The sequence below is a fragment of the Macrosteles quadrilineatus genome, unplaced genomic scaffold, assembly GCF_028750875.1.
Source record: "Macrosteles quadrilineatus isolate MER2022 unplaced genomic scaffold, UCM_ALF_1.0 Scaffold_6__1_contigs__length_79288215, whole genome shotgun sequence".
In the NCBI taxonomy this organism is placed as follows: Eukaryota; Metazoa; Arthropoda; class Insecta; order Hemiptera; family Cicadellidae; genus Macrosteles; species Macrosteles quadrilineatus.
The window spans coordinates 35,151,694-35,176,847 of NW_026542599.1; the positions used below are offsets into that span (position 1 = coordinate 35,151,694).

At 34.8% G+C, this 25,154-nt stretch overlaps 1 protein-coding gene across 1 annotated transcript in view; it reads left to right on the top strand.

The window, feature by feature from the left end:
• The window catches only part of LOC128996892 (xaa-Pro dipeptidase), a 275,430-nt gene that overhangs the window by 207,729 nt on the left and 42,547 nt on the right, over positions 1-25,154 (top strand). Inside the window, exon 3 of the mRNA XM_054422419.1 lies at positions 21,961-22,152. Coding sequence (XP_054278394.1) covers positions 21,961-22,152 — 192 coding nt within the window. The remainder of the gene's footprint in view (positions 1-21,960; positions 22,153-25,154) is intronic.

Genomic DNA, 25,154 nt, shown 5'->3' on the forward strand with positions numbered 1-25,154 from the left:
CAGGTTCTGTTGTATCTAGTTTCTGTTGTGTCTGGTATCTGTTTGTTCAGGTTCTGTTATGTCTATTTTCTGTTGTGAGTCTAAGTTATGTTTATCTGGGTTCTGTTTATCTAGTTCCTGTTGTGTCTAGGCTGGGTTCTGTTTCTCTATGTTGTATTTGTTCTGATCTGATGTCTACATTCTGACTGTATGATGTCCAAATTCTGTTTTTCTATGTTGATTTGGTAATCACAAGTACAAAGACCGCTACAGCAATGTTTGTTCAAGCTTACAAGTGTTATTTTAACTATAATCTAAGTAATTACACTTACGTCCATATGCTATGTTGGAACTAAAATATGACATCACATTAATATTATGAGTCAAAAACAAGATAAGTTGACTTATTCTTCAAAGTGTGACATATTCCCAAACATCATGTACTGACATGTCACAAAGTGGTATTCGACCTTTACTCCAACTTTTGTGGCCTTTGCTCCGGCGATAGCCCGCGATCTGACCTTTTATTTGGCAACAGCTGCGATACGGTAGGTTGTTATGCAGTACCAAAACATCTTGCTTTGTTGGTGAATAATTGTATACAACATTTATACCACTTTGAGTAGTATTTTTGAATATTATTGTACACCACTTTGTTGCTACATAATAACAAACAGCATACCTTTTCCAAATACACAGGGTGACACAAAGGAACCGGACGTTTTTTAAATAAGTAGTACACAGTAGTTAAAAGGAATAAAATAGTTTTAATATTGTACATAGTGAGGTAAACATTTGCCATTTGTTACAAAAGTCATTTTTTTATGAGTCATGCATATGGTGGCCATGTACTTATCTACAAATGTTCTTTCTAAACCTGAAAATCATCTGAAAATCGGGTCAGGAGGTCTTGTTCAATGACATTGATATCTTCTGTGATTGCAAACTTCAAATCCTCTAGAGTGCGTGGTTTGTGAGCATGAACACGCTCCTTAAGAAACCACCAAAGGATATAATCACTAGTGGACAAGCCATGTGATCTTGGCGGCCACGGTATGTCACCAAAAAAGCAAGAAATCACCTTGTTAGGAAACATTCATTCAATACTGCTCTCACTCTGGCGATGTTTTTGGGTGTTCTCGAAGTTCTAACAAGGCCTGGTGGTTTCTTTCTTGTTATATTCCCAGTTTTTTGGAACCCTAAAACCCATCTTAATAGCATATTTCGGCTTGGAACCGTTTCATGGCGTTCAATATTAAAATGTCGACTAAATTCCCGCTGGATTTGACGACTGATTCACAATTTCGGAGCAAAGTATTGTATGGGAAAACGCGATGGTCTAGGGCCCACTGAGCCATTTCAACAAAATGGCAAGCCTCACTGAAGGTAATGACATAACTTTAATCTTCCTACCACATGCACCAACAATGGAACAGCTGTTTAAAAAACGTCCGGTTCCTTTGTGTCACCCTGTATATCACAATTTCGGAGCAAAGTATTGTATGCGAAAACGCGATGGTCTAGGGCCCACTGAGCCATTTCAACAAAATGGCAAGCCTCACTGAAGGTAATGACATAACTTTAATCTTCCTACCACATGCACCAACAATGGAACAGCTGTTTAAAAAACGTCCGGTTCCTTTGTGTCACCCTGTATATGCACAAGCCACGCCATATAGATATATATAGATATTAATATAGATTTGGTTACGCCAAAGTAGGACGGGAATGGGTTAATAGTATCTAGGGTACATTTTGTGCACTGTATGAGGTGTTATACCATACCACATCCTGTAGAGCTAGGTACATTACACATGCAGTATCATGTGTCTCGTGAGTGTAGTTTTGCTACAGCTCGCTGCTTCAATTCTATACTCTGTATATAGGCACTATAAATTCAAGTTTTCTATTGCTGTTTTTTGTTTCAATTTAATTGTTGATATTTTGACACTTATGTCAACAGTTTTAAAACTTTTGATAATTCATGCAACACTTAAAAATTCATCCGACGCAATATATAATATAGGGCCTATTGTATTATGCCGGTGAAACTATGTATTCAGTTTGTCTGATGTTTTGCATAGGCCAAAATGTTGCAACATCCCTATTATTTTACTCATATTATTGTTGATTGACAATAACTATGGATATGATGCAACATACTAACCATTACAGATCCAACCTACTTATCAGGCTTTTAAAGAAGTCATATATTTATTTCGTTCGTTGGTTCTGAGCGAATGAAAAATCATGAACCGAAAAAGCTAATATGATCTCTCGTCCAACATATGAGGTATATTCATGTGTTTAAAATCCCCGAGGAATTTTGGACTCCGTATGGATTTCCCCCCAACGGTTTGATGCCGATCGTTTGCAAGTACACTGTACCGGTACTCAGGAGGGTACCCGTGCGAAAATTGCTCTTTTCAACGAGGTTCAAAGCATATTTCGGGTGCAAAACGAAACGAATACAATATCATTTAACCTTAACAAGATTATGTTTGTTTAAGACAGTTATTAGGTGAATAAAACTACTAATTTATAATAATTTAAATTAGTTGATTTTAGATCTAGTAGTGGTTCACCAGTGACAAAGATTTACCTACCTTAATCTGGTTACGATTATTAAAATGTAGCGTATTTAAAATTTATTTTCATAAACCGTTTCGTTTCTTGTTTACAATATGACTGTATTTGAGCTTTCGATTGCAGGATCGGCTGTTAAATTACTATTCACGTTTTAAACGTTATAAAGAAAGTCGGTCAACATCACTGGATCTTTGAAAATGGTCTCTAGAAATAAATTAAACCCAAGGGGGGAAATTTACCAAAGGAAATTATCTTTTTCATTACCATTCGTCACTCCGCTAGATAATAACCTTTAAATTGACACATTAATCGTAAAAATATTTTAAGTAGATCTACTGGAAAAGGGGATTTTACACGAGAAAAGCCTTATTGTATAGATAGATTATTAAGTATATTGATGGATGGATTACTTATCCATAACAACAAAAGAAACACACACAATGTTTACATTTGTACTTGACAATCTTTGTTTACATTTCGATAAAACTATTCTATTTTGCTACACAGCGGATTAAATTGGACAAAAAAGAATTTGATGAAACTAAGCTGCACTGTTGATTTTTATTACAAAAAATAGTGAATGAGCAAGTGTTTTCTGCAGTGTAAAGCACAACATTAATCTATGTTGGCCCACACTTAAGTGAAACAACTGAAGAACCCGATCATTACAATGATTAGCATGGTGACGATTAAATGTCACGTTTTTCATGTAGGAGATATGCTTAAAACAGGGCCAAATGAAAGTTTTTGCATTACCTAGTTAATTTTGTTACCGTTTAATAGTTCGGTAGAAGAAGTTTTCTAGAGTAAACATTAAAGGCAATGCAAATATTGATTGAATTAATTGTTGCATCGACTGCCAACCTCTTTAACGACTCTGTAGATTATTTGGGATTGTTCAAAACGGAATTCAAACCAAAGCACTCCAAGTAAATTAGAGAACGGTTATGTAAACATTCTATCACAATGTTGTGCTAAGTGAGTGGGGTAGATGATCTCCTATGGTGTAAAGGCAATGACTGGACGATCCATTTATACATCCGTCTCTCCAGGGACCTAACGTCAAATTCAAAATAACTCCTCCCCCCCACTGGACGAATAACTCCTCCGGTTAACGACCTACGGATGGCTTTGTGTACTTTTGATGTTGACATCACTAAACTACCCATCCGGCTGGATATTACGTGTTAGCAATCGAAAACAATAGTGGGTTCTAAGTTTGATCGGATATTTGGTGGAGATTTGATCGATTCTGGCGTAATCGGATTCCATAATCGATTATTACTACTATAAGAATATAGTTTGGTATTAAAATCACCAATTTCATGAAAGATTTTAATTTGGGTTTGATTTTAGACATGGGTTCTAGCAATAACACATATAAGACATATAAGAGTTATCATTATGCAATAGTAAATCCAAGTAAATGTTTGATTTAAATATTTTTTTCATAGTTTTCAAATGTTAGTCATGTTCCTCTACGGCACATGTTGATTTATAGGAGATACGGTGCATGTTTTTTATACTACAGTCCGAGCTCTTTAGTTTTAATTTTAAACTTCCCCCATTGTCTCATTAGCCTCGTAGATGAATTTTGGATTTTATATTGGGTTGTTCGTTCTAAAAGAGAACCCATTAATTTTAGACACTATTTGTATAAACTGAAAATACTTTGTAATATTTGTTGATGTTTTTAGTAAGTTAAAACTTCGATATGTGTCTTAATTTTTTTTATTTTGATCCAATGTTGTGGTTGTGGAGAACCACTTAAATCTCGCCGAGCTATCTCTTTTTTGCTTCGATCTAGTTGACAAACATTTACAGCAGGAGTCTTTGAATATAGAGAACGTATTCCTCGAATTAGAGAACCATATTATGTTGCTTAATAAGTGCACTCGTTTAGGGCTTCAAAACACGGGGTCTCAGCACTATTACAAAACAAAAAGCATTTGTCATCGGCGGGATTTGATCTCAAAACTTCACGACAGAAGGTCCAAACGTTTACACCATGTCAGTGGAAACCCGACAGTTAAAATCATACTTGAAAAATAATTCACCAGAATGGTTTTTGTATATGTACTAATTGAACCGTAACTGAATATAGGGTTCAAACATCTACTGAAACCACAAGCACTTATAACTTATAATTTTTCGCAGTTAAACGTTTTTTAAGTCGAAAAGTTGAAACATAAGTAGTAAACGAGCGGTGTTGGCAATCGATGTACGTGTTGTTGGTCAACGTAAAGTTGTTGTGGTCAATTTTAGTGCTAATGTTTACGTGTTCAAGGAGGAAAGCTGTCCTGACTTTCCACCTAAATAAGGACAAGTCTGTCGCATTATCAGACAGGATCCTGGGTTTACTGGCTGATGGTTATTTATAGTAATTATGAAGTGTTCGTATATGCAAATCACCTTACAAGGTACTTGCACTCAACATTTTGGCTACTCCCAGTTATGGAAGGCAGGGAATTTAAAGTTGAATATTGTTAAACCCAGGAATTGAAACATTTACGATTCCTATCATTAAGTGTGTAAGTGTCATGGTTTTTTGAATGGTTTAGAAAGAAATGCAAAATGTTATACTTTTAGGGTTCAAAGTCGAAAACAAAATATTTACCCCATAAAACCCCCCCATAAACCCCCGTTCCCATATTCCCGATCATGCTGGTTCGCGAACTCGTTAAAATAATCGTAGGACACGTTTGTAAACAATTTATTCAAAATTGGGTAATTTTTGCTAGAGTTACCGTATGACATAAAGGATATATGAAAAAGCAATATCATTCTTTACGTACTACAAATGACTTGTGCATACACAGCATTCCGCCACGTGGAGACATCTGACATACACATGTGGTGATGTTTAGTTTCGCGCCATGTTGTGGTGATTCATGCTGTTTGCTGTTTGTGCTGTTAAAGGTCGTCAGATTACAACTGAGCGGCCATGACAGCGTTGACAGCGACATTTATAGTTGCATCACGTCAATACTGTAATACATAACAACTCGTGGTGGTGGTGGGGGGTTTCCTAAAATGGGATGTTGATGTTGGGACTGAGTAAACGGACCTTGTTGATGTTGAAACATCAGGATTTATTTACGAGATTTGTTTAGGAAACTGGATTTTCTCTAGTTACTAGAGGTTTTTAAAAGTGCTCTAATATACCTTAAAACATGTCAAAGTTTTGTACAACTAAAGGTTCCGGAGAAAATAAAAAAAAACCCTAATATTAAAATTTCCATGTTAATCGTATGGATAAAAAAATATTTTTTATTTTGCTTGATTGTGTAGCCTACTATTGTCATTAAATTCTGCGAGTTTATTGGTTTCATACTAGGTGTGTTTTTGTTGAAATGTTGATAGCTAAGTATGATTGTTATTGGTTTGCAAATCCTGTATTACTTTACAATTACTCGAATTCGAGCAACATGTACACTAGTTTTAGTTAAAATCCAATCAGAAAAATAGAAAATTGCTTACTTAGCAGGTTTGCTGTGGCGGGGTTTTCCCTTGGTAATGGTACATTTGTACTCATTAAGTGAGATATCTTTATGAAATGGGATATTTACATCCTTAATAAAATACAGAGTGATTATCGTTGTATTGTTTGTACCCCTTAGTGGTATAATCATTCTGGAAATTGGATACTTGTAGGCTTTGAAATATCCTGATGGGACGTTTGGACCCCTTAGTGAGACATATTTTTGGAATATAATGTTTATACATTTATTATAATTATTGTCACGCCCTTGTCAGGATTTATATTTGGGAAACGAATGGAAATAAGGACTCATCAGTGGAGAAGGACTTTCTCTATTCTACTCTTAAACCAAGTCTCATTATTTTTTTACAATTTTAGCCCGTTGTTAGTATTACATATAAAAGGTTTTAAATTGAAGATATGTTTAAAATACAAGTGCGGTTATGTTACATATATACTACTTATTTTACACGTATTTCTATGATTATTTTGATGTACAGTACGAACAATTTGTTCAAAGCAATCTGTAACCTTGTCACATAACCTAATTGGGATTATTTTCGTACTAACACAAATATAAACGAATATTGTGAGGTATGTGGTAAATATTCGAAGTAGAAGCGATAGTTCAACGATGAGTGTGTGACTCATCCACAGCTGATCAAATCTGAATCAGCTGATTCATTAAGCAGCTGTTTGGCGCCTCTCATCATGTGATATGTAATCAGTCAGTCATTAAAGGCGTGATTCTATGTTTTGTCCGCCCTGCGATTTCCGCTTGCTCTAACTTGTCATCGAGTTTGGTGGGGTCAATGTTGACAATTTATGTTCACTCTATAATTTCCCCCCGGATAGTTATCCATAAATATAAATAGCATGCATTTAAAACTCATTGCAATGTTGACAAATATAAGTATTACTCAACTTAGTAAAGTTGGATTGTAATTGTATGCAACAAGATGAAGTGGGGTACATAAATATTATTCTGATTAAGTTATTTGCTGAGAAGTTATGTACATAAATATGGAACAATGTTTATTTTATTTCTTTACGCTTACTCGAACGTATTTACAGTGAATACAGTACAATTATTTTTGACCTAAATAAATAACAAGGAAATAGATCCCCCTGAAAGTTTAGCTCTAAAGAAGATCAATTAGGCTAACTAAACTAGGTACAACAAAATGTATACAAATATACAAAAATGTGATTTGGCTTTTAACACTATCATGAAAACTCACTATGTTATTTTATAGTCAATAGAGTCCATAGTACAGAGTTCCCTAAGCGTGTTTTGTCTTCTATTTGCACTTTTCCAATGTCAACCTTCATTCAATCACAGCTTATTTAAAGCTAAGATTGTCGATTTAGAAAGTTTGTATGTCATTAGGTAAATCGGTGACGTCACAAGTCAGATGTTATTTTGTAAACACACCTGTTTTGGTCACGAGTTAATTAATTGTGGACTCATTCTTCAATGGCTTCAGAATTGACACAAAGATACAAATAAATAGTCGGAGTAATAGTAGTTAAATTGGCGTTGGGAATGGTGAATAAAAGCGTGCGGATTGGTACATTGAATTCAATTTTGTTGGCATTTTCATCTATGATTCTCAATATATTAATTGTTTGAACGAATTGGATTTATCTCTAAATTTATATTCATGGTTGAATACAACTATACATTGTTAGCTAGAAACGTTTTGGTAGGGTAATTTAAACATGTACCAACCCCAAGAGTATTGATTTTCTATAGACCAATAATTCCATACTGTATTTCTTGCGTTGAAATTCTTTCAACGCTAAAATAACACTTGTATTTACTGTAAGTGGATTCCTTGCTAGTTTTTCCTGCTATTTCAACACTTAACGTATACCACGTTGAATAGAAATCCGTGCCGATAATTTATCGTGATTTCACATTCGCCTCATGGTGGGAAATGATGCGTTTTGATTGGTGCACAAATCGTCAGCAAGCATTCTTTTCGCGGATTCCTCGAGAGACCTGTATTGCAATACACCAACTACAAGTCGCAATACACAAGTTGCAAGGTCGTGTCGATTGTAGAGCCACGAACTGTTGCGACATTGTAGGTAAACTGGGACAAGCCTACTTGAGACCGGTACTTGGCAATCGCTGTGCGCTACGTCACTTCATACTGTATTCGGGTTTATCGTTGTCTGGCAATATTCAGCGATAAATGACACTCGGATTCCAATAACTTTAGAACCTACAGCAGTCCTGTTTAGTCATACGTCGTCAAGGATGGACTATCATATAGTAGTTTGTTTACAATGACTCTGTAGGGTAGCAGAGGACACAAGCAACATCGCTGTCCGATAACTTTGACGGTATATGACCCTACTAGCTGTACCCGCGGGCTTCGCCCCGTTTAACTTCATAAGTATTCGCATGGCTCATTCACGTCCTGGTTGAAGTTCGTTCGCTACGCTCACTCACCTTTAGGTTGGAGCTCGTTCGCTGCGCTCACTTGCCTTCAGGTTAGCTCGTTCGCTACGCTAACTCGCCTCCAGGTTGAAGTTCGTTCGCTACGCTCACTCACCTTTTGGTTAGAAATTAGCTGTTGTCATAAATAAAAAAAATACCCCCGCCGCAGCAAACCTGCCGTCTAAGCGAATTTCCATTTGGCTGAATTGGTTTTTTAATTGATCTATTTAAATAACATTAGGTTTAAGGAGTACCTAGGTTTGCTGCTACAAGGAAACTAATAAAGTAGTGTGTTTTTAGTAAAATATTGATAGCTTACTATAAAATAAATAAATTTGCCAAGTTTGATCAAAATATATCCATAAACAAGCAAACTACAACATTTTACAATATTCTCCATAAGAATAACATGGGAATTTTAAATTTACCATTTTTTTAGTTTTCTCCGTAACCAATAACCGTACAAAAACACTTTGATATACTGAATTGTTTGTTTTTTTAAGCTCTTTAAGAAGGTTTGGAGAAAAATTGGGAAATTTTGTATTTTGAGGGTCAAAAGTGAGAAAAACCAATTTTTACCCCATAAAACCCCCCATAAAACACTGTTCCCATGGTCCGATCATGCTGGATCGCGAACTCGTTCAAGTTTATCCCGCCTTACACCTTCAAACCAAATTTCATCAAAATCGGATAAAAATTACTCAAGTTATCGTGTTCACGGACACATATATATACAGGGTGTCCCACGAGAGGTGTCTCAAATTGATTACTGGAAAACCGCTTAACGTACAATGATGAAATAAAATTATTTCCCACTAAATCGACCCCAAGGAATAACGTAAAAATATTTTTAACTTTTTTCAAATACAGGGTGTGCCAAAAACTGAGGGTCACTAGTTCGAATCTCGGAATTTTCAAATGTAAACATATGTCATGTTATACATCATTTTAAAGGTATTTGATAGACAAACATTTTGGCGAAAACCAAAATTAGTTATCTTTTTCCGTTTCAAAATGGCGGCAGTTTTTTTGAAAGAAATCTATATTTTTTTAATACTCTGTATTTCCTATACCAATGCATTTAGCACTTCTCCGGTTGCATTTTCTTACTCGTTATGAAATTAGCTTTACTGTGATATGCAACAAGTAACGGTTTTTTGAAATAATAAAAATTAAAAAAAAAATTTATTTTTAAAAATTTGCAAATGCTCATTGTTCAAAATTTTTAAATAGCAACATATGTCAAGTGGCACATCATTTTATAGGTTTTTCAATTCCCAACAACTTTGTAATTTACACTTACTTCGTATCTCTTTTAGCTTTTGTGTAAATAACAAAAAACCTAATTTTCCTATATCAAATGCATGTTATTTGGGTTTGACACTAAAGGCTTCATTTCATTTAGTGTTGAACCATGTCAAACCCAAATAAAATGCATTTGATATAGGAAAATTAGGTTTTTTGTTATTTACACAAAAACTAAAAGAGATACGAAGTAAGTGTAAATTACAAAGTTGTTGGGAATTGAAAAACCTATAAAATGATGTAGTCGGGTAAATATAGGATATGACCTTAAAAAAATTGCAAGAAAACGTTTTATGGTTTTATTTTGTAGAGTTGGGTTTGCAGAATGACATACTAAAAGTTGCCAAAAATCGGTGCACGAGAAAACCACTAAAATCACAATTTAAAATGGCGGCTTTTTTCAACATTGGACAAATTAAAAAAACATATTTCACATGTATTTGTTAGGCACATTTTTCGAGATATTGACTTGGGACCACCGCCTGTATTTATTGAGTGGTTAGTACTTCATTTTGATAGGGAACATGTTTTTGGCCGCCATCTTGGATCCGCCATATTGGACATAGATAATTTGTTTTCAATGTAATGATAGTGTTGTGACACATCATTACAAACTACATTTTTACACTGATTTCAATGCCGAAATCCGTTTTTAAATATCTTTATTCATTTAGAAGATATATACAAAAGAAAACTCTGCACCATACATTTCTTATGGACGTTTCGTAGTTTGATATTTATTTTAAATTATTTTTCTTATATCTCTAGTTCTTATTAACGCTTTTAGTTCGTTCTAGGCTTAAAATATTCAGTAATGTAAGGGCTTTCATTTGAGCTCTTGATCATTAAAATCAGACGAGTTAAAGACCAGCTACAAACCTCAGAACAATATTAAATTAACTTTTTATAAATATATTTTTATTAAAATATTTATAACTCGGGTTGTTAATACGTCACCAAGTTCTTTCTGGTCTCAAATTACTCAGTAAATGTTTGGCTTTAATTTTATTGATCATTAAACAAAATCTGACAATTTTAAAATGAGCCATGGACCATAATTTAACATTGAAATGTATTTATATTGAAATTTGTCTTTAGTTAAAGACGTATATTCCTAATTCTAAATAACTCCCAAAACTCTTTATAGTCTTAAATAATTCGCCAAAATATAGACTTTTATTTTAACTATGGATTACTTTCCAGGAGTTATTAGGGTTTGGGATATATGTCCTTAACTAAAGACAAATTTCAAAATAAATACATTTTAATGTTAAATTATGGTCCATGGCTCATTTTAAAATTGTCAGATTTTGTTAATTGATTAATAAAATCAAAGCTTAACATTCACTGAGTAATTTGAGACAAGAAAGAACTTGGTGACGTATTAACAACCTGAGTTATAAATATTTTAATAAAAATATATTTATAAAAAGTTAAATTTAATATTGTTCTGAGGTTTGTAGCTGGTCTTTAACTCGTCTGATTTTAATGATCAAGAGCTCAAATGAAAGCCCTTACATTACTGAATATTTTAAGCCTAGAACGAACTAAAAGCGTTAATAAGAACTGGAGATATAAGAAAAATAATTTTAAAAAAATATCAAACTACGAAACGTCCATAAGAAATGTATGGTGCAGAGTTTTCTTTTGTATATATCTTCTAAATGAATAAAGATATTTAAAAACGGATTTCGGCATTGAAATCAGTGTAAAAATGTAGTTGGTAATAATGTGTCACAACACTATCATTACATTGAAAAAAATTTATCTATGTCCAATATGGCGGATCCAAGATGGCGGCCAAAAACATGTTCCCTATCAAAATGAAGTACTAACCACTCAATAAATACAGGCGGTGGTCCCAAGTCAATATCTCGAAAAATGTGCATAACAAATACATGTGAAATATGTTTTTTTAATTTGTCCAATGTTGAAAAAAACCGCCATTTTAAATTGTGATTTTAGTGGTTTTCTCGTGCACCGATTTTTGGCAACTTTTAGTATGTCATTCTGCAAACCCAACTCTACAAAATAAAACCATAAAACGTTTTCTTGCAATTTTTTTAACGGTCCCTATGTAAGTTTGTTTAGTTTGCCTGGACTAATGTGCCACTTGACATATGTTGCTATTTGAAAATTTTGAACAATGAGCATTTGCAAATTTTTAAAAATAATTTTTTTTGGAATTTTTATTATTTCAAAAAACCGTTACTTGTTGCATATCACAGTAAAGCTAATTTCATAACGAGTAAGAAAATGCAACCGGAGAAGTGCTAAATGCATTGGTATAGGAAATACAGAGTATTAAAAAAATATAGATTTCTTTCAAAAAAACTGCCGCCATTTTGAAACGGAAAAAGATAACTAATTTTGGTTTTCGCCAAAATGTTTGTCTATCAAATACCTTTAAAATGATGTATAACATGACATATGTTTACATTTGAAAATTCCGAGATTCGAACTAGGGACCCTCAGTTTTTGGCACACCCTGTATTTGAAAAAAGTTAAAAATATTTTTACGTTATTCCTTGGGGTCGATTTAGTTGGAAATAATTTTATTTCATCCTTGTACGTTAAGCCGTTTTCCAGTAATCGATTTGAGACACCTCTCGAGGGACACCCTGTATATATATATATATATATATATATATATATATACATATATAAAAATTTGAACGAATGGTGTTTTTGGCCTCTGGGGACATCAAAATGAAAAAGTAAATCGGTCCCGGGCCTAAGTCTTACCATGAGACCTACGGTAATAGCTACTTCCCTATAGGGAAATTCGCTAAAATTAATAGTGCTGCACCCTGTTGGTAATCCTTGTAACTTTTATGCTATTGAACATCATAGAACAGAACCAACTTGTTTAATTGAAACAGCTGTTAAGATTCATTAATTCCTTTTAAATATGAAAAATCATAAGATTAACATGGGGAACTACAGAGCCACTGGGGTGGAGCCCGAAAGGGTTTTTGTGATAAGAATATGCTTTAATGTTAATCGGGAATGTGAGCTATCATCATGCCAAATTTCAGCCCAATCCGTCCAGTAGTTTATGCGTGATTGAGCAACAAACATACACACAAACTCACAAACTTTCAGATTTATAATATTAAGTAAGATACTGTGTTTCAAATGTCTCTAAGTCATACTCCTTGTATCTTATAAAGTCATCATTACTTGAAGTATCTTCGATGTGACTGGATATACAATTACTGAATCTTGCAATTCAAACAGCAAGATTTATCGGTGCGTGTGGAATTTGACCGGATACTCAACTATCTAATCAGCAATTGCTGACACTATAGTGCTACAGTTTGTAGCAACAACACGTGGTATATCCGCAACCTTCAGCTGGGAAGCTTAGCCAGTGATAAGGCTAATGCGTTGATAACGTATCGACACAACATTGTTAGGCTGTTGTAAATATGGAAATAATGTTTTGGTTTGTAACCTATTTTGGTTATCGATGTTTTCGAAAAGTGTGCTGTAAAAAATAAATTGTTGCTACACTTTGTAGGTTATCTTCCTGTACTTAGTATAGTTTGCTTCGTGATTAGCATTTTAGTTGAAGACCATTAGCCGTAAATAGTCGTAGACAGTCTATTTAGGTAGGTTACCCGTAAATTAGAAGTATCTATATATTAATTTGAAACTGTTTTTCTTTGTGACAGTTATTTGGAGAGAACGGCTGGGCGTAGAAACTCGGTAGAGGTGTCTAAAGAAAGGTCCTGGCACCAACCTGGCACAGACAATGGAATAAACCATTAAAGTATTATATTGTCTGTGGTCCTGGTCTGTAGATGAGCCATCAAAAGAAAAATATGGAGAATACCCTCGGGGCTCTGCCCCAGTGGCCTTTAAATTCCCATCCCATGTTATTCTTAAGGAGGAAAACGAGGTTTTTGTCACAGCTAATTTGAGAGAACGGCTGGGCGTAGAAACTTGGTAGGGGTGTCTAAAGAAAGGTATTGGTCTGTAGGTGAGCCCTGAAAAGAGAAACGAGGTAAATTTTCTTGGGGCTCTGCCCCAGAGGCCTTTAAAGTTCACTCTGCAATTTTGTTTACATTTCGACCATATGGATAATTTTACACTACTTTTAATGAACCAGCTGTTAATATTAAAATTGTATTCAAAAGTCTACTGAAACTGTCAAAATTAAATGTTTACATTATTATTTATGATTTTAAATTGATTCTCCACTGCATGGCAAGTTTTTTATAGTTTCAACAAAATGATGAATTTATGATACGTTTTAAATGTTTTGTTCAAAAATCTATGCTTTATTGCTCTTAGAAATTTTTAAATTATGAAATAAGTGTGATATATCAATTTCAAAGGGACATATAATTATTCCTTATCGGGTTAGCTTATATATATATTGTAAGGTTGGCACTTGCCTTTTTTTCCTACTTTCAATCACCATTTATTTTTAAATTCAAGAAAGAACACCAGATATTAATTTATTGGTCTAAAAGTTTTTGATAATCGGGTTGAAAATTGTGTCATAGATGAGTACGTTGAGGATGAGAGCTGTGTTCAAGTTTTGGAATAGACTAACTACGTAGTCTATGGTTTTGGTAAAGTACTAATGTCAATTCAGGTATTTAAAAAAATGTGTACACAGTTTTTACTTTGATGTACACATGTAGCTAGGTCGAACAACGCATTTAAACCTCACTACATACAAAACATTCGGAAACACAACAGTGTCATCACATCTCATAGCATTTGCATTTTTTGTTACCAAGGCTGGACTAGGTTATGGATTTGGTTCAGCAAATGTTCAAGATTCGTGATAAAATTTCCTACAATTATGGTTCATTCCAATCCACGAAATACGTGCACGGCTTTATGTGATCTAGGCCTACATGGCCAAGGCAAAACTACCCCATAAGTTAACGAATTATCTTGTAAGAATAGGATAATTAAATACATGGGTCGATGTGGCAAGAGAAGGAATTAAAATTACTGAGATCGAAGTAAGAATGTTACTGCTTTCTGGAGAATCAGATATTTTTATCAAACAAAAAAAACTGATTTAATATGCTGATAGAATTCTGAATTTTTATGACCAAAGATGATGATTACTTATAAATCCGGATACAATCTGAATGATTTTCCTAAAGCTGATGGAATTAGTGGTTAGTAATAAATATTGACTCTTTCCGTAACATGATAGACTAATTATATGAACTCATTCTCCCATATAGTGAAAGTGGCTTTGGTATGAAACAAACTCATGAACAAACAATTATAAGACTCCTAAAAAACCTTTTGGGCAACCTAAAGCCGATAAAAAGGTAGGAAATATTGTGTTAAACGAATTCATCAATCACGTATTTTAGGGAACACAATCGTCATACTTATTATTGCTTATCCTCCCTTCATTTAACTAAGATTTTAATGACTTCACTCTATCCATCGCAGTTAGCTGAATTTACATAAAACCTCAAGATTAACCGTCGATTTCGACGGGGTTCCACTAGTCTTATAGTAAATTATAAGTATGTCTCTTAATATTTAATTGGGTTGTACAGTTTTGGTTGTTGAAAATTAAAACAGTTGACAAAACAATGACACATATTTGTTTGTTTACGTCGGCAAAATCCAAAAAAAGATAGTAAACATTACTTTTGCATAGTTAACATTATTTTGCCGTAGTAAACAGTGTAATGATGAATTTACGCAGGTGATAAACATATAACGAAAACAGGCCATTTCACAGTAGTGTAGCGAAAAGTATTCTTTTAAAAGTATTTTAGTTTTCAGGAAAAACGAGGTGTTAGCCCGTCGTCCTACGTACGGGAATCGAGTAGTAAGTAAAAACGGTATTTTCTAATATTCGTGGTTAAAACTGTCTATAAGTCAGAACAGCAAGCTCACACGTATTGTTTTCTGTGCACGTATAAAGAAAAATTGTCTCGCAGTTATAATGTGAAAAATCATCTTGTAAACAAATGTCACGTGACCAAACATGTTTTCATACCAATATAGGCCTATACGATATGCATTTTAAATCCGATAATTTTACAATAAAACAGTGATTGTGTCGATGTCAATGATAACGATGTGTTCTGTATATTTCATCTCTGGATAAAATCATTGACTAAGGAACCCATCTAAGGTTGTTGTGGTAATTCAAAATCGTGATTCATGATGATTCTTGATCTCCTTTTTTGATAGTATCAATATTTATGGACCTAATCCAAACAAAATTTAAGCAGTCACACATTTATTGTAAACAAAAAGCTACCAAGATGAATTAAAACATGTAAACATTGTTATTTTCCTACTCTTTCTCTCAAAAAGTCGAGCAGCAAAATAATTTGCATATCCTTTTCTTTTTAGACTTCGTGGGCAGATCCTAGATTTGTATACAGCAATGATTTTACTTATCTCTGTATTCTAATGATCACTACTAATCTTACGTATTTCCAATAATCAATGACAAAATCATTGAGTAAAAAAAATAACCTCACAATTCTATGGAATACTTCTAAATTCAACCAGCTGTTAGTTAAAACAAATTATATTGCACTAAAACAAACAGAAGAGTTTAAAGATTGCTTTAAAAAATAATTTTAACATCTAGTATTTGACTATGTATATTTTATTATGTAAATTGCGTGAAATTCTGCTCTTACCAAAGAATTGAACGAATAAATGATTATTATTATTATATACATTACACATAATATAAATAAGTCAACCCTAAGTATGTCTTTTCATCTTTATCCAAATGCTGAATTTCTGTCACAAACACTGAACGTTTACAGCTGTTATGTTAAGCAAATTAAATGATAGAAAAAGCTAGAGAATGTTGGCGTCGGCTGCTAGACTTTTTAGAATTTATAACTTAATTTATAAAGAACTGGAACCGTAAACTAAAATTATGGCTTCGACCTTCCCTAGTTCTCAAAATTATCTTTCTTTCAACACAAAAATCCTGAAAATCCGTCAAGTGATTGATTCAGAATCGTGAAATAAAAAAACCCTGTTACGTTTTAATATTATAGATGCGAATTGTTTACAAAACGTCCATTGCTCTCCCTTGTCTACTTTAATGTCACTGAAGTTGTTAGTTTGTAGCCAAAGTAATAGTTTCAATTTGTTTTTTATAAGTTCTTACGCAAAAAGACATTTTTATAGAAAGTACGTCAGTTTTCTGAATTCCTCTATCATGCGCTGTCAAGGTCACCAAGTTTTGCTTTGCAGCTGCTTTGCTGATGGCGTTGTTTCATGTTAGTTGCTTTTTAGCTTTTCTATATTCGACCCCAATTTTTAAGGCAAACAACAACAATAGTGTTTGTCAAGCAATAATTATAGTTCTCCAATGAATTATAACCGATTATGGTTTTAGCCTTCTTGAGATATTCAACAAAAAATTAAAGCGGACCCTCGAGTCTAGGTTTTACCACCAGACCTACGGTAAGACAGTTTTCCTATGTGGGAAATTTGCTAATTATAATGACGACGATAACGATTTTAGTTTAAAAACAATAATTATCGCACGATTGTGATGAAAGGCTAACAAACAAAAATACCTGTACGCATTGTTTTTAGGCATACTGGGCCTTGTTTTGTAAAAGTGGCAACGTTGTGCATTGATGAAGAAATAATCAAATTGAACACAATTACTGTACGGTACATTGATGTTGGTTTTGTTTAAACAACCGTGCACAACACGAGTGACCAAATTAGGTTTGTCTGCTATGTTTAGACCACAAGTCGTTAGCGATTAATCTCTGTTGTGTGTTCCACAGTTCTACACTACAATTAGTTGGATTTCACAATCTTGGTCGTTTCTTCCTCCTCCTGTTGTTCTATTTGACTAAATAATCTTTAATCCGGCATCATTTTATCCGACCTTTCCACCAATGCTTGTACACCTTATTTATGTTTTAGTAAAATATCGAAAGGAAAATTATTGCGTTGATCCGAATCATAAAATATACAAATTAGCTGTATAACTGTTTTACTAGTTCACAAGTACGGTGTACAATAATGATGATTTATTTAATATTTTATGTCGTGCATAAAGATTACAGTAGGCTAATTTGGGATGTTATAATAAGTAATTACATTCTTAATGTTTATTTAGTTTTATATTTTATTTTAATGGCTCATAAACCATATTAGAGATCTATATCTAAACCATAAGTCAATTCCAGCCAATCATGATAATGTTTTAGAGAATATTAGCTGTAATGTATGCTTTTATCTGTGATTACACATAATCTTTTAATATTTAAACTGTTTTAATCTGTAAAATTATTTGTGTGTTTATCGTGATGATAAAATATACTGCAGGAGCTAATGCCAATAGGGTGATTAAATCCTCCCAATTCACATGCAATCAAAAACAACAATTATGTATAGAATGTGGCACTTATATAACTTACATTTAAAAAAAAGTTAAGAAAAAACTGCTTGATCAGTACGTGTTACTAAATTACCTGACAAATATGTTTAATAATACTTGTAATATATTTCAACTTATTCTGTTGACTCACAAGACGGTAAAATACATATAAATTTCCATAAATTGTATGAAGATTGGAGTGTCCAACCGAAATTGATCACCACTTATCATCTTTTAAATGGATTTGTCTACAGTATAAGTGTAAATATATTACTACAATTCGTCTTATTTTCTAAAAAAACATTAAACTGATATACTATGTATAATAGTACTGTATGTATAAATATGTATAACTGAACTACAATATCATTTTTAATATTATTACAACGACTCTCCCTTTTTAAAAAGAAAATGAAAGGAATACACAAAAATAGGCGAGACTTGGGTTTTTATGGTAGTATATCAGCCAAAGTATATTTATTTTCGGAATTATTTATATTTATAAAACTGAGCCAAGATGATAAGTTTGTAGTAGACGATTACATGTGCATCCTCGTTGACGAAGAGAAGTAAATAATGTTGTCGGAAAATACTTGGAATAATTTAAAAGTTTACTTCTGAATCACATTTCTTTGATTCGCCTAATCAAAGAATAAAAAAAAAAAATTATAAATAAAAATACTTTTTAAAAATACCACGTTTGTAAACACACTAAAAAGTATAAAATAATTTATAAAATGTTGAGAGAATAAATACTTGTAAGATATAAAACGAAAAACATGGGGCGCATGCTGATTTACAATTAACTTCACCCATTGAACTATTATGATCTATTGCATGCGCCCCACGTTTTTCGTTTTAAATCTTACAAGTATTTATTCTCTCAACATTTTATAAATTATTTTATACTTTTTAGTGCGTTTAAAAACGTGGCATTTTTAAAAACTAATTTTTATTTATAAATTATTCTCTAGTTTTTAGTCTTTAATGTGTAAATATGTTAAATCTATTTTATATAGCCTCTTAATACACAACCAAAACCCAAAACCTTATTATCTGTAATCAGATGTTATATCTTTACTTTGAAATGATTGGTTTATATTTTTACAATATCTTGGGAGCAGAACCTGTACCTCTTAACCTCTGCTCTTCTAACTGTCAAATTTAAGTATTTACAGCTGACTTAAATTAATTTATACTAGTGTCCCTGTTGCTCGAAATCGAGCAATTGCTAAGTATTACAGGCGTTATTTTAAAACGAATAACAGTCATATTTTTTTATGACTATAAAAGATTCAACTCAAAGATTATGTAATACTCAAGATTTACATAACAGATCGATATAATCAACATTTCTTGTAAATATCTTATCATTTTTCAAAAGCTGATTTTGTTTTTTAGTGTTTATAACACACATTATTTCTATTTCTTCCCCTTGGTGGTGTTCTATGACTTTCCTATGTTTCCGTAGTTTGCAAATCGTCTCATTCAATGATGACTAAGAAATGCAGCACAGTGTTAATTCAGTTTTCTTTTTAGTATATCAATTTATCCAGGCTCTCTAGTTTTTTCCCATTGTAATAATTACACCAACCCAAATTCAAATAGTAACTATTTCATTTCAACCGAGTAAGTAAATGTTTGTGGCAAACTAACTGTTAAATTAGCAAACTTATTGACTGTTTACAATTAACATATGTTCATCTTCTCACTTTTATTTTTTAAAACAGCTTGAGTTTCATAACAATATTTGTTTCCCATGTTAATCTTATGGAGAAATACGAAACTTTAAAGGGCCCCAGGGCCTCACCCTCTAATTATTTCCCTAAAAAGAAAGTTTCCTGCACAACTTCAAGTTACGCTCTTTCCAATGACACCAAGAACATGTAAATCGGTTCAGTAGTTTCGGAGGAGTAATTGTCACAAAAAACCTGCTTGCGTATTAAATAAGTATAGAGGTCGTCCAGTGGTCGAAACTCGACCAAAAATATTTAATGTACACTACAGACTTCTTTATTTTCATTCCACACTTTGAATAGAACATGTGATTGGAGTTTCTTCCATTTGTTTTGATTTTCTGTTTATATTTCGTTGTTATTTCGTCACCAGCATGGCAACTCATAATATCCATGTTAAATTTTTCAAAATTTTAAATTCATTTTTTGTGCTTATTTTTGAGCCTATTTTAATTTATAAAGGGATTCTGAACACCTACAGGAAAATTGCTTTCTAACGGTTTGCGCAGATTTACCCCACGATGCACACAAGCTGAGAAAAAAGGTTTTAAAGAAACATGCTTGCCTATTAATATATAGATAGATGTTTACATTCTTTTAAAATGTAAACATAGAAAATTTTGAAGCCAAAGGGGCGTAGCCCAAGGAAAATATGAAAATTAAATGATATAATATTGAATTGTCATCCATTTGTGAGCTATGTTTCAAGTTTCAAGTCTCTAGCTCATCGGGAACTTCGTTTAAAATTGATATCAAAATTTGTAGGAAAGCGAAGCTAATAAAAACAGGCCCATGGAGCTTAGTCCAAGGGAAATATGAAAATTAAAAGATATAATATTGCATTGTCATCCATTTATGAGCTATGTTTCAAATTTCAAGTCTCTAGCTCATCGGGAAGTTAGTATAAAATTGATTTCAAAATTTGTACTGGACAAGAAAGCGAGCTAATAAAAACGTTTTAAAATATATTAATATCACTACGTACTACAGGTGAGATACATCGGTCCATGCCACAGTGACTGTGAGTGTGATGTGCGGCAAAGGTTTGTCCGTTTATCCAGGTTACTTTCCCCGCCAACGCACACTTCTGTGAACTGTTGCTAAACACCACACTGGCGACGTGGCGAAGATGACGTGTTTATAATTCCCGCTACGTCACGCGTCTGTGTTTTGGTTTGGTGACTAAACGTACATTTGTGAATAATTTCTTGGCTTATTAAAGGGGGATTCAATCTTTTCAGAGTTAGAGAACCGTTGTACTGACCGTGTTTTATCTGCCATTGAGTAATCGGTATTTCAACATTCTCTTGATGAATTATAAAATCAAGACTACGTCAACAGTTTTTAGAGTTATTGATGAATAAACGTTGATTACTATTTGATAGTTTGTCGTAAGAAATTAATAGTCTGACGATTCTAGCTGTTTTATCCTGGAAATCACAACTGAACAGTCCTTTGTTTATGTCCGTAGTGTCCGATGATCACAGCTGATCATCGCTGTCACAGCTGTCTGTAGTGTGATGGTAACAGCTGGATAGATCGTTGATCACATCTGGGTAGTTCGTTAACCACAACTGGCTAGTGTGTTGATCACAGCTGGCTAGTGTGTTGATCAAAGCTGGTTAGTGTGTTGATCGCAGCTGGATAGCTCGATGATCACATCTGGAGTGCTCGTTCACCACAGCTGCCTAGTGAGTTTATCAAAGCTGGTTAGTGTGTTTGTGTTGGTCACAGCTGGATAGGTCGTTGATCACATATGGGTAGTTCGTTCACCACAACTGGCCAAACTGGTGGTAGTGAGTTGATCAAAACCAAAACAGCTAGTGTGTTGATCGCAGCTGGATATTATGTTGTACACACCTAGATATTGAGTCGATCACAGCTGGATAGTTTATTCATCACAGTTCACTAGATAACGATTTGATCACATTGTGATAGTTCGTTGATCATATGATCTGAATAATTGATAGATCACATCCTTATGGGTTTTATATAAGTCACAGGTGGACGTGTTGCTGATGACAGCTTGATAACCCGTTTCTGTTGTTTGCAGGAGTCGTACTTCCACTGGATGTTCGGTGTGGAGGTGCCCGACATGTACGGTGCCCTGGACATCGCCACGGGTCGCAGCTATCTGTTCGCCCCCGAGGTGGACGAGACCTACGCCATCTACATGGGCAAGTTACCCTCCAACCAGGAGCTCAAGGAGAAGTACGGGGTGGACGACGTGTTCTACATCAGAGAGGTAAGTGTCTTAGAGCAAAGCTCGGTCACCAGATTGTTTATACAGCTTGGTCGTGTTGCAAGGATGTTGACCACTAGTGTAGTGTGCTGTGTACAGTTATCGTGTATCTAGAACACTATTGGACGCAACGCTCACCTCGGAGATGCGCTAGAACCGCTCAGTCGTGCCTCAGAGCAAAGCTCGCTCACCAGATTGTTTATTCAGCTTGGTCGTGTTGCAAGGATGTTGACCACCAGTGTAGTGTGCTGTGTACAGTTATCGTGTATCTAGAACACTATTGGACGCAACGCTCACCTCGGAGATACGCTAGAACCGCTCAGTCGTGCCTCAGAGCAAAGCTCGGCCACCAGATTTTTTATACAGCTTGGTCGTGTTGCAAGGATGTTGACCACCAGTGTAGTGTGCTGTGTACAGTTATCGTGTATCTAGAACACTATTGGACGCAGCGCTCGCCTCGGAGATACGCTAGAACCGCTCAGTCGTGCCTCAGAGCAAAGCTCGGTCACCAGATTGTTTATACAGCTTGGTCGTGTTGCAAGGATGTTGACCATCAGTGTAGTTGTGTACAGTTATCGTGTATCTAGAACACTACTGGACGCAGCGCTCACCTCGGAGATGCGCTAGAACCGCTCAGTCGTGCCTCAGAGCAAAGCTCGGTCACCAGATTGTTGATACAGCTTGGTCGTGTTGCAAGGATGTTGACCACTAGTGTAGTGTGCTGTGTACAGTTATCGTGTATCTAGAACACTATTGGACGCAGCGATCACCTCGGAGATACGCTAGAACCGCTCAGTCGTGCCTCAGAGCAAAGCTCGGTCGCCAGATTGTTGATACAGCTTGGTCGTGTTGCAAGGATGTTGACCACTAGTGTAGTGTGCTGTGTACAGTTATCGTGTATCTAGAACACTACTGGACGCAACGCTCACCTCGGAGATACGCTAGAACCGCTCAGTCGTGCCCCAGAGCAAAGCTCGGTCACCAGATTGTTTATACAGCTTGGTCGTGTTGCAAGGATGTTGACCACCAGTGTAGTGTGCTGTGTACAGTTATCGTGTATCTAGAACATAAACTGGACGCAGCGCTCACCTCGGAGATGCGCTAGAACCGCTCAGTCGTGCCTCAGAGCAAAGCTCGGCCACCAGATTGTTTATACAGCTTGGTCGTGTTGCAAGGATGTTGACCACCAGTGTAGTGTGCTGTGTACAGTTATCGTGTATCTAGAACACAACTGGACGCAGCGCTCACCTCGGAGATGCGCTAGAACCGCTCAGTCGTGCCTCAGAGCAAAGCTCGGCCACCAGATTGTTTATACAGCTTGGTCGTGTTGCAAGGATGTTGACCACCAGTGTAGTTGTGTACAGTTTATCGTGTATCTAGAACACTACTGGACGCAACGCTCACCTCGGAGATGCGCTCAGTCGTGTCGTCTGTTCGTGAGTCGTGCCCGAAAAAGAAACGGCGCTATTTCTTTGGTGCGCGGAAATGGTGTCAAATCCACGTTGGTAATTCCTTTAGTAAACGTGGGCTACTCCTGTTAAACAGCAAGACTCGTTCCTTGCAAACTTGAAGTATTAATCTAATACTTCCAGGACAATTCAACCTCGTTAACGCCTCTATAAGTCACGGACGAATAAATGTGAGATTAAGAAGTGAACAGTAAATGATTTATCTGAAAAGTTGCCAAATAGGAGGGGTTTTATTTTAGAAGCCAATGCATACCATCATTTGTTGAAGTATTATAGCAATAGAAAAATATGTTGTTTAGTTAATTCACCTAATGCATATCATGTTGTTTGCATGTATTCGATTCTTTCCAACCGAACCGAATGTATTTTAGTTTCGTCGGTGCCCACGTCAACGGTATTTTGCACTAATTTACCATCGACGAATTTAAGGCAAAGCCTTCAAAATTCCTACAATTTTTGTGGATAAGTAGAAAATCTAAACCAGTTCCTTTTGCACTTTTAAGTCCGATACGATAACCACTATGAACTTTACACCGTGAAATAAGCAACACACCCCAATCGTCTATTTTTGGTGTAAACCTCATACATTTTCATATGCTGGTGTGCTCCTGATGGTTGCAACCATCACAGCCAACCTACAGTTTGTGGTTGCGTTTCAAGGCCACCGTCTGTTGCGCTAAACACCGGGTGTGCAGTACCCACCTGTTATATGTTAAACTTGTTTGATTTGTTTGTAACGTAGATTTAATGAACAGTGTGGATAGCCTAACGCACAAGTTGTAACTTCTCAGTTGTCGGCTGGTAATGTTGCTGTGTTTCTTGACTACAAATTGTATAACTCCAATGCGACAATGTAGAAAATTACGTTTCCAAACTGGAAGATGATACGTATATAAGCGCCAACCTGTACAATGTTGAAATCCTACCCCTGACGCAAGGGGCGGGCACTTTGCAAATAACACGAACATTTCCCTCTGTCGTTAACACGCTCACATTTTTAAATTATTAGACGTAAAATAATGTCAATGCAGACACTATAACAGACGCTATGCAATTATTTTTCTAACATTTTTGCTACAATTATCAAAGCGTGCGCGACCTGTTAGAACGCAATATTCAATGGTAAACAGTGAGCAAACATTTGTAGGTTAGGTTAGGTGAGCACGTGACTGGTGGTATGTAATCAGGTGACTCAGACTATATCTCTAATGTTGCAATACGTAGCTGTATATCTGACTAGTTACGACACTGCAAGTGCGGCTTGTTTATTTATAATGAACAGCTGATCTTAGTTTAACAATTAATATTTTTGTAAAAATAATCATAAATGTTTTCTGGTTATTCTTTTAACATGGCTTAAAAATTTACTCTCGTAATTTTCATTAATTAAATAAACTCTGAGCTTACCCTACGTCACACATACATCGAATCGTACTTCTTGTTACATTGATTTTCTTATGACAGCATTTAAACTTTAACAGAAGCATGAGAACTATACTTGAGGTATCCTAAGGTTTCAATTATATTCACCCAGCA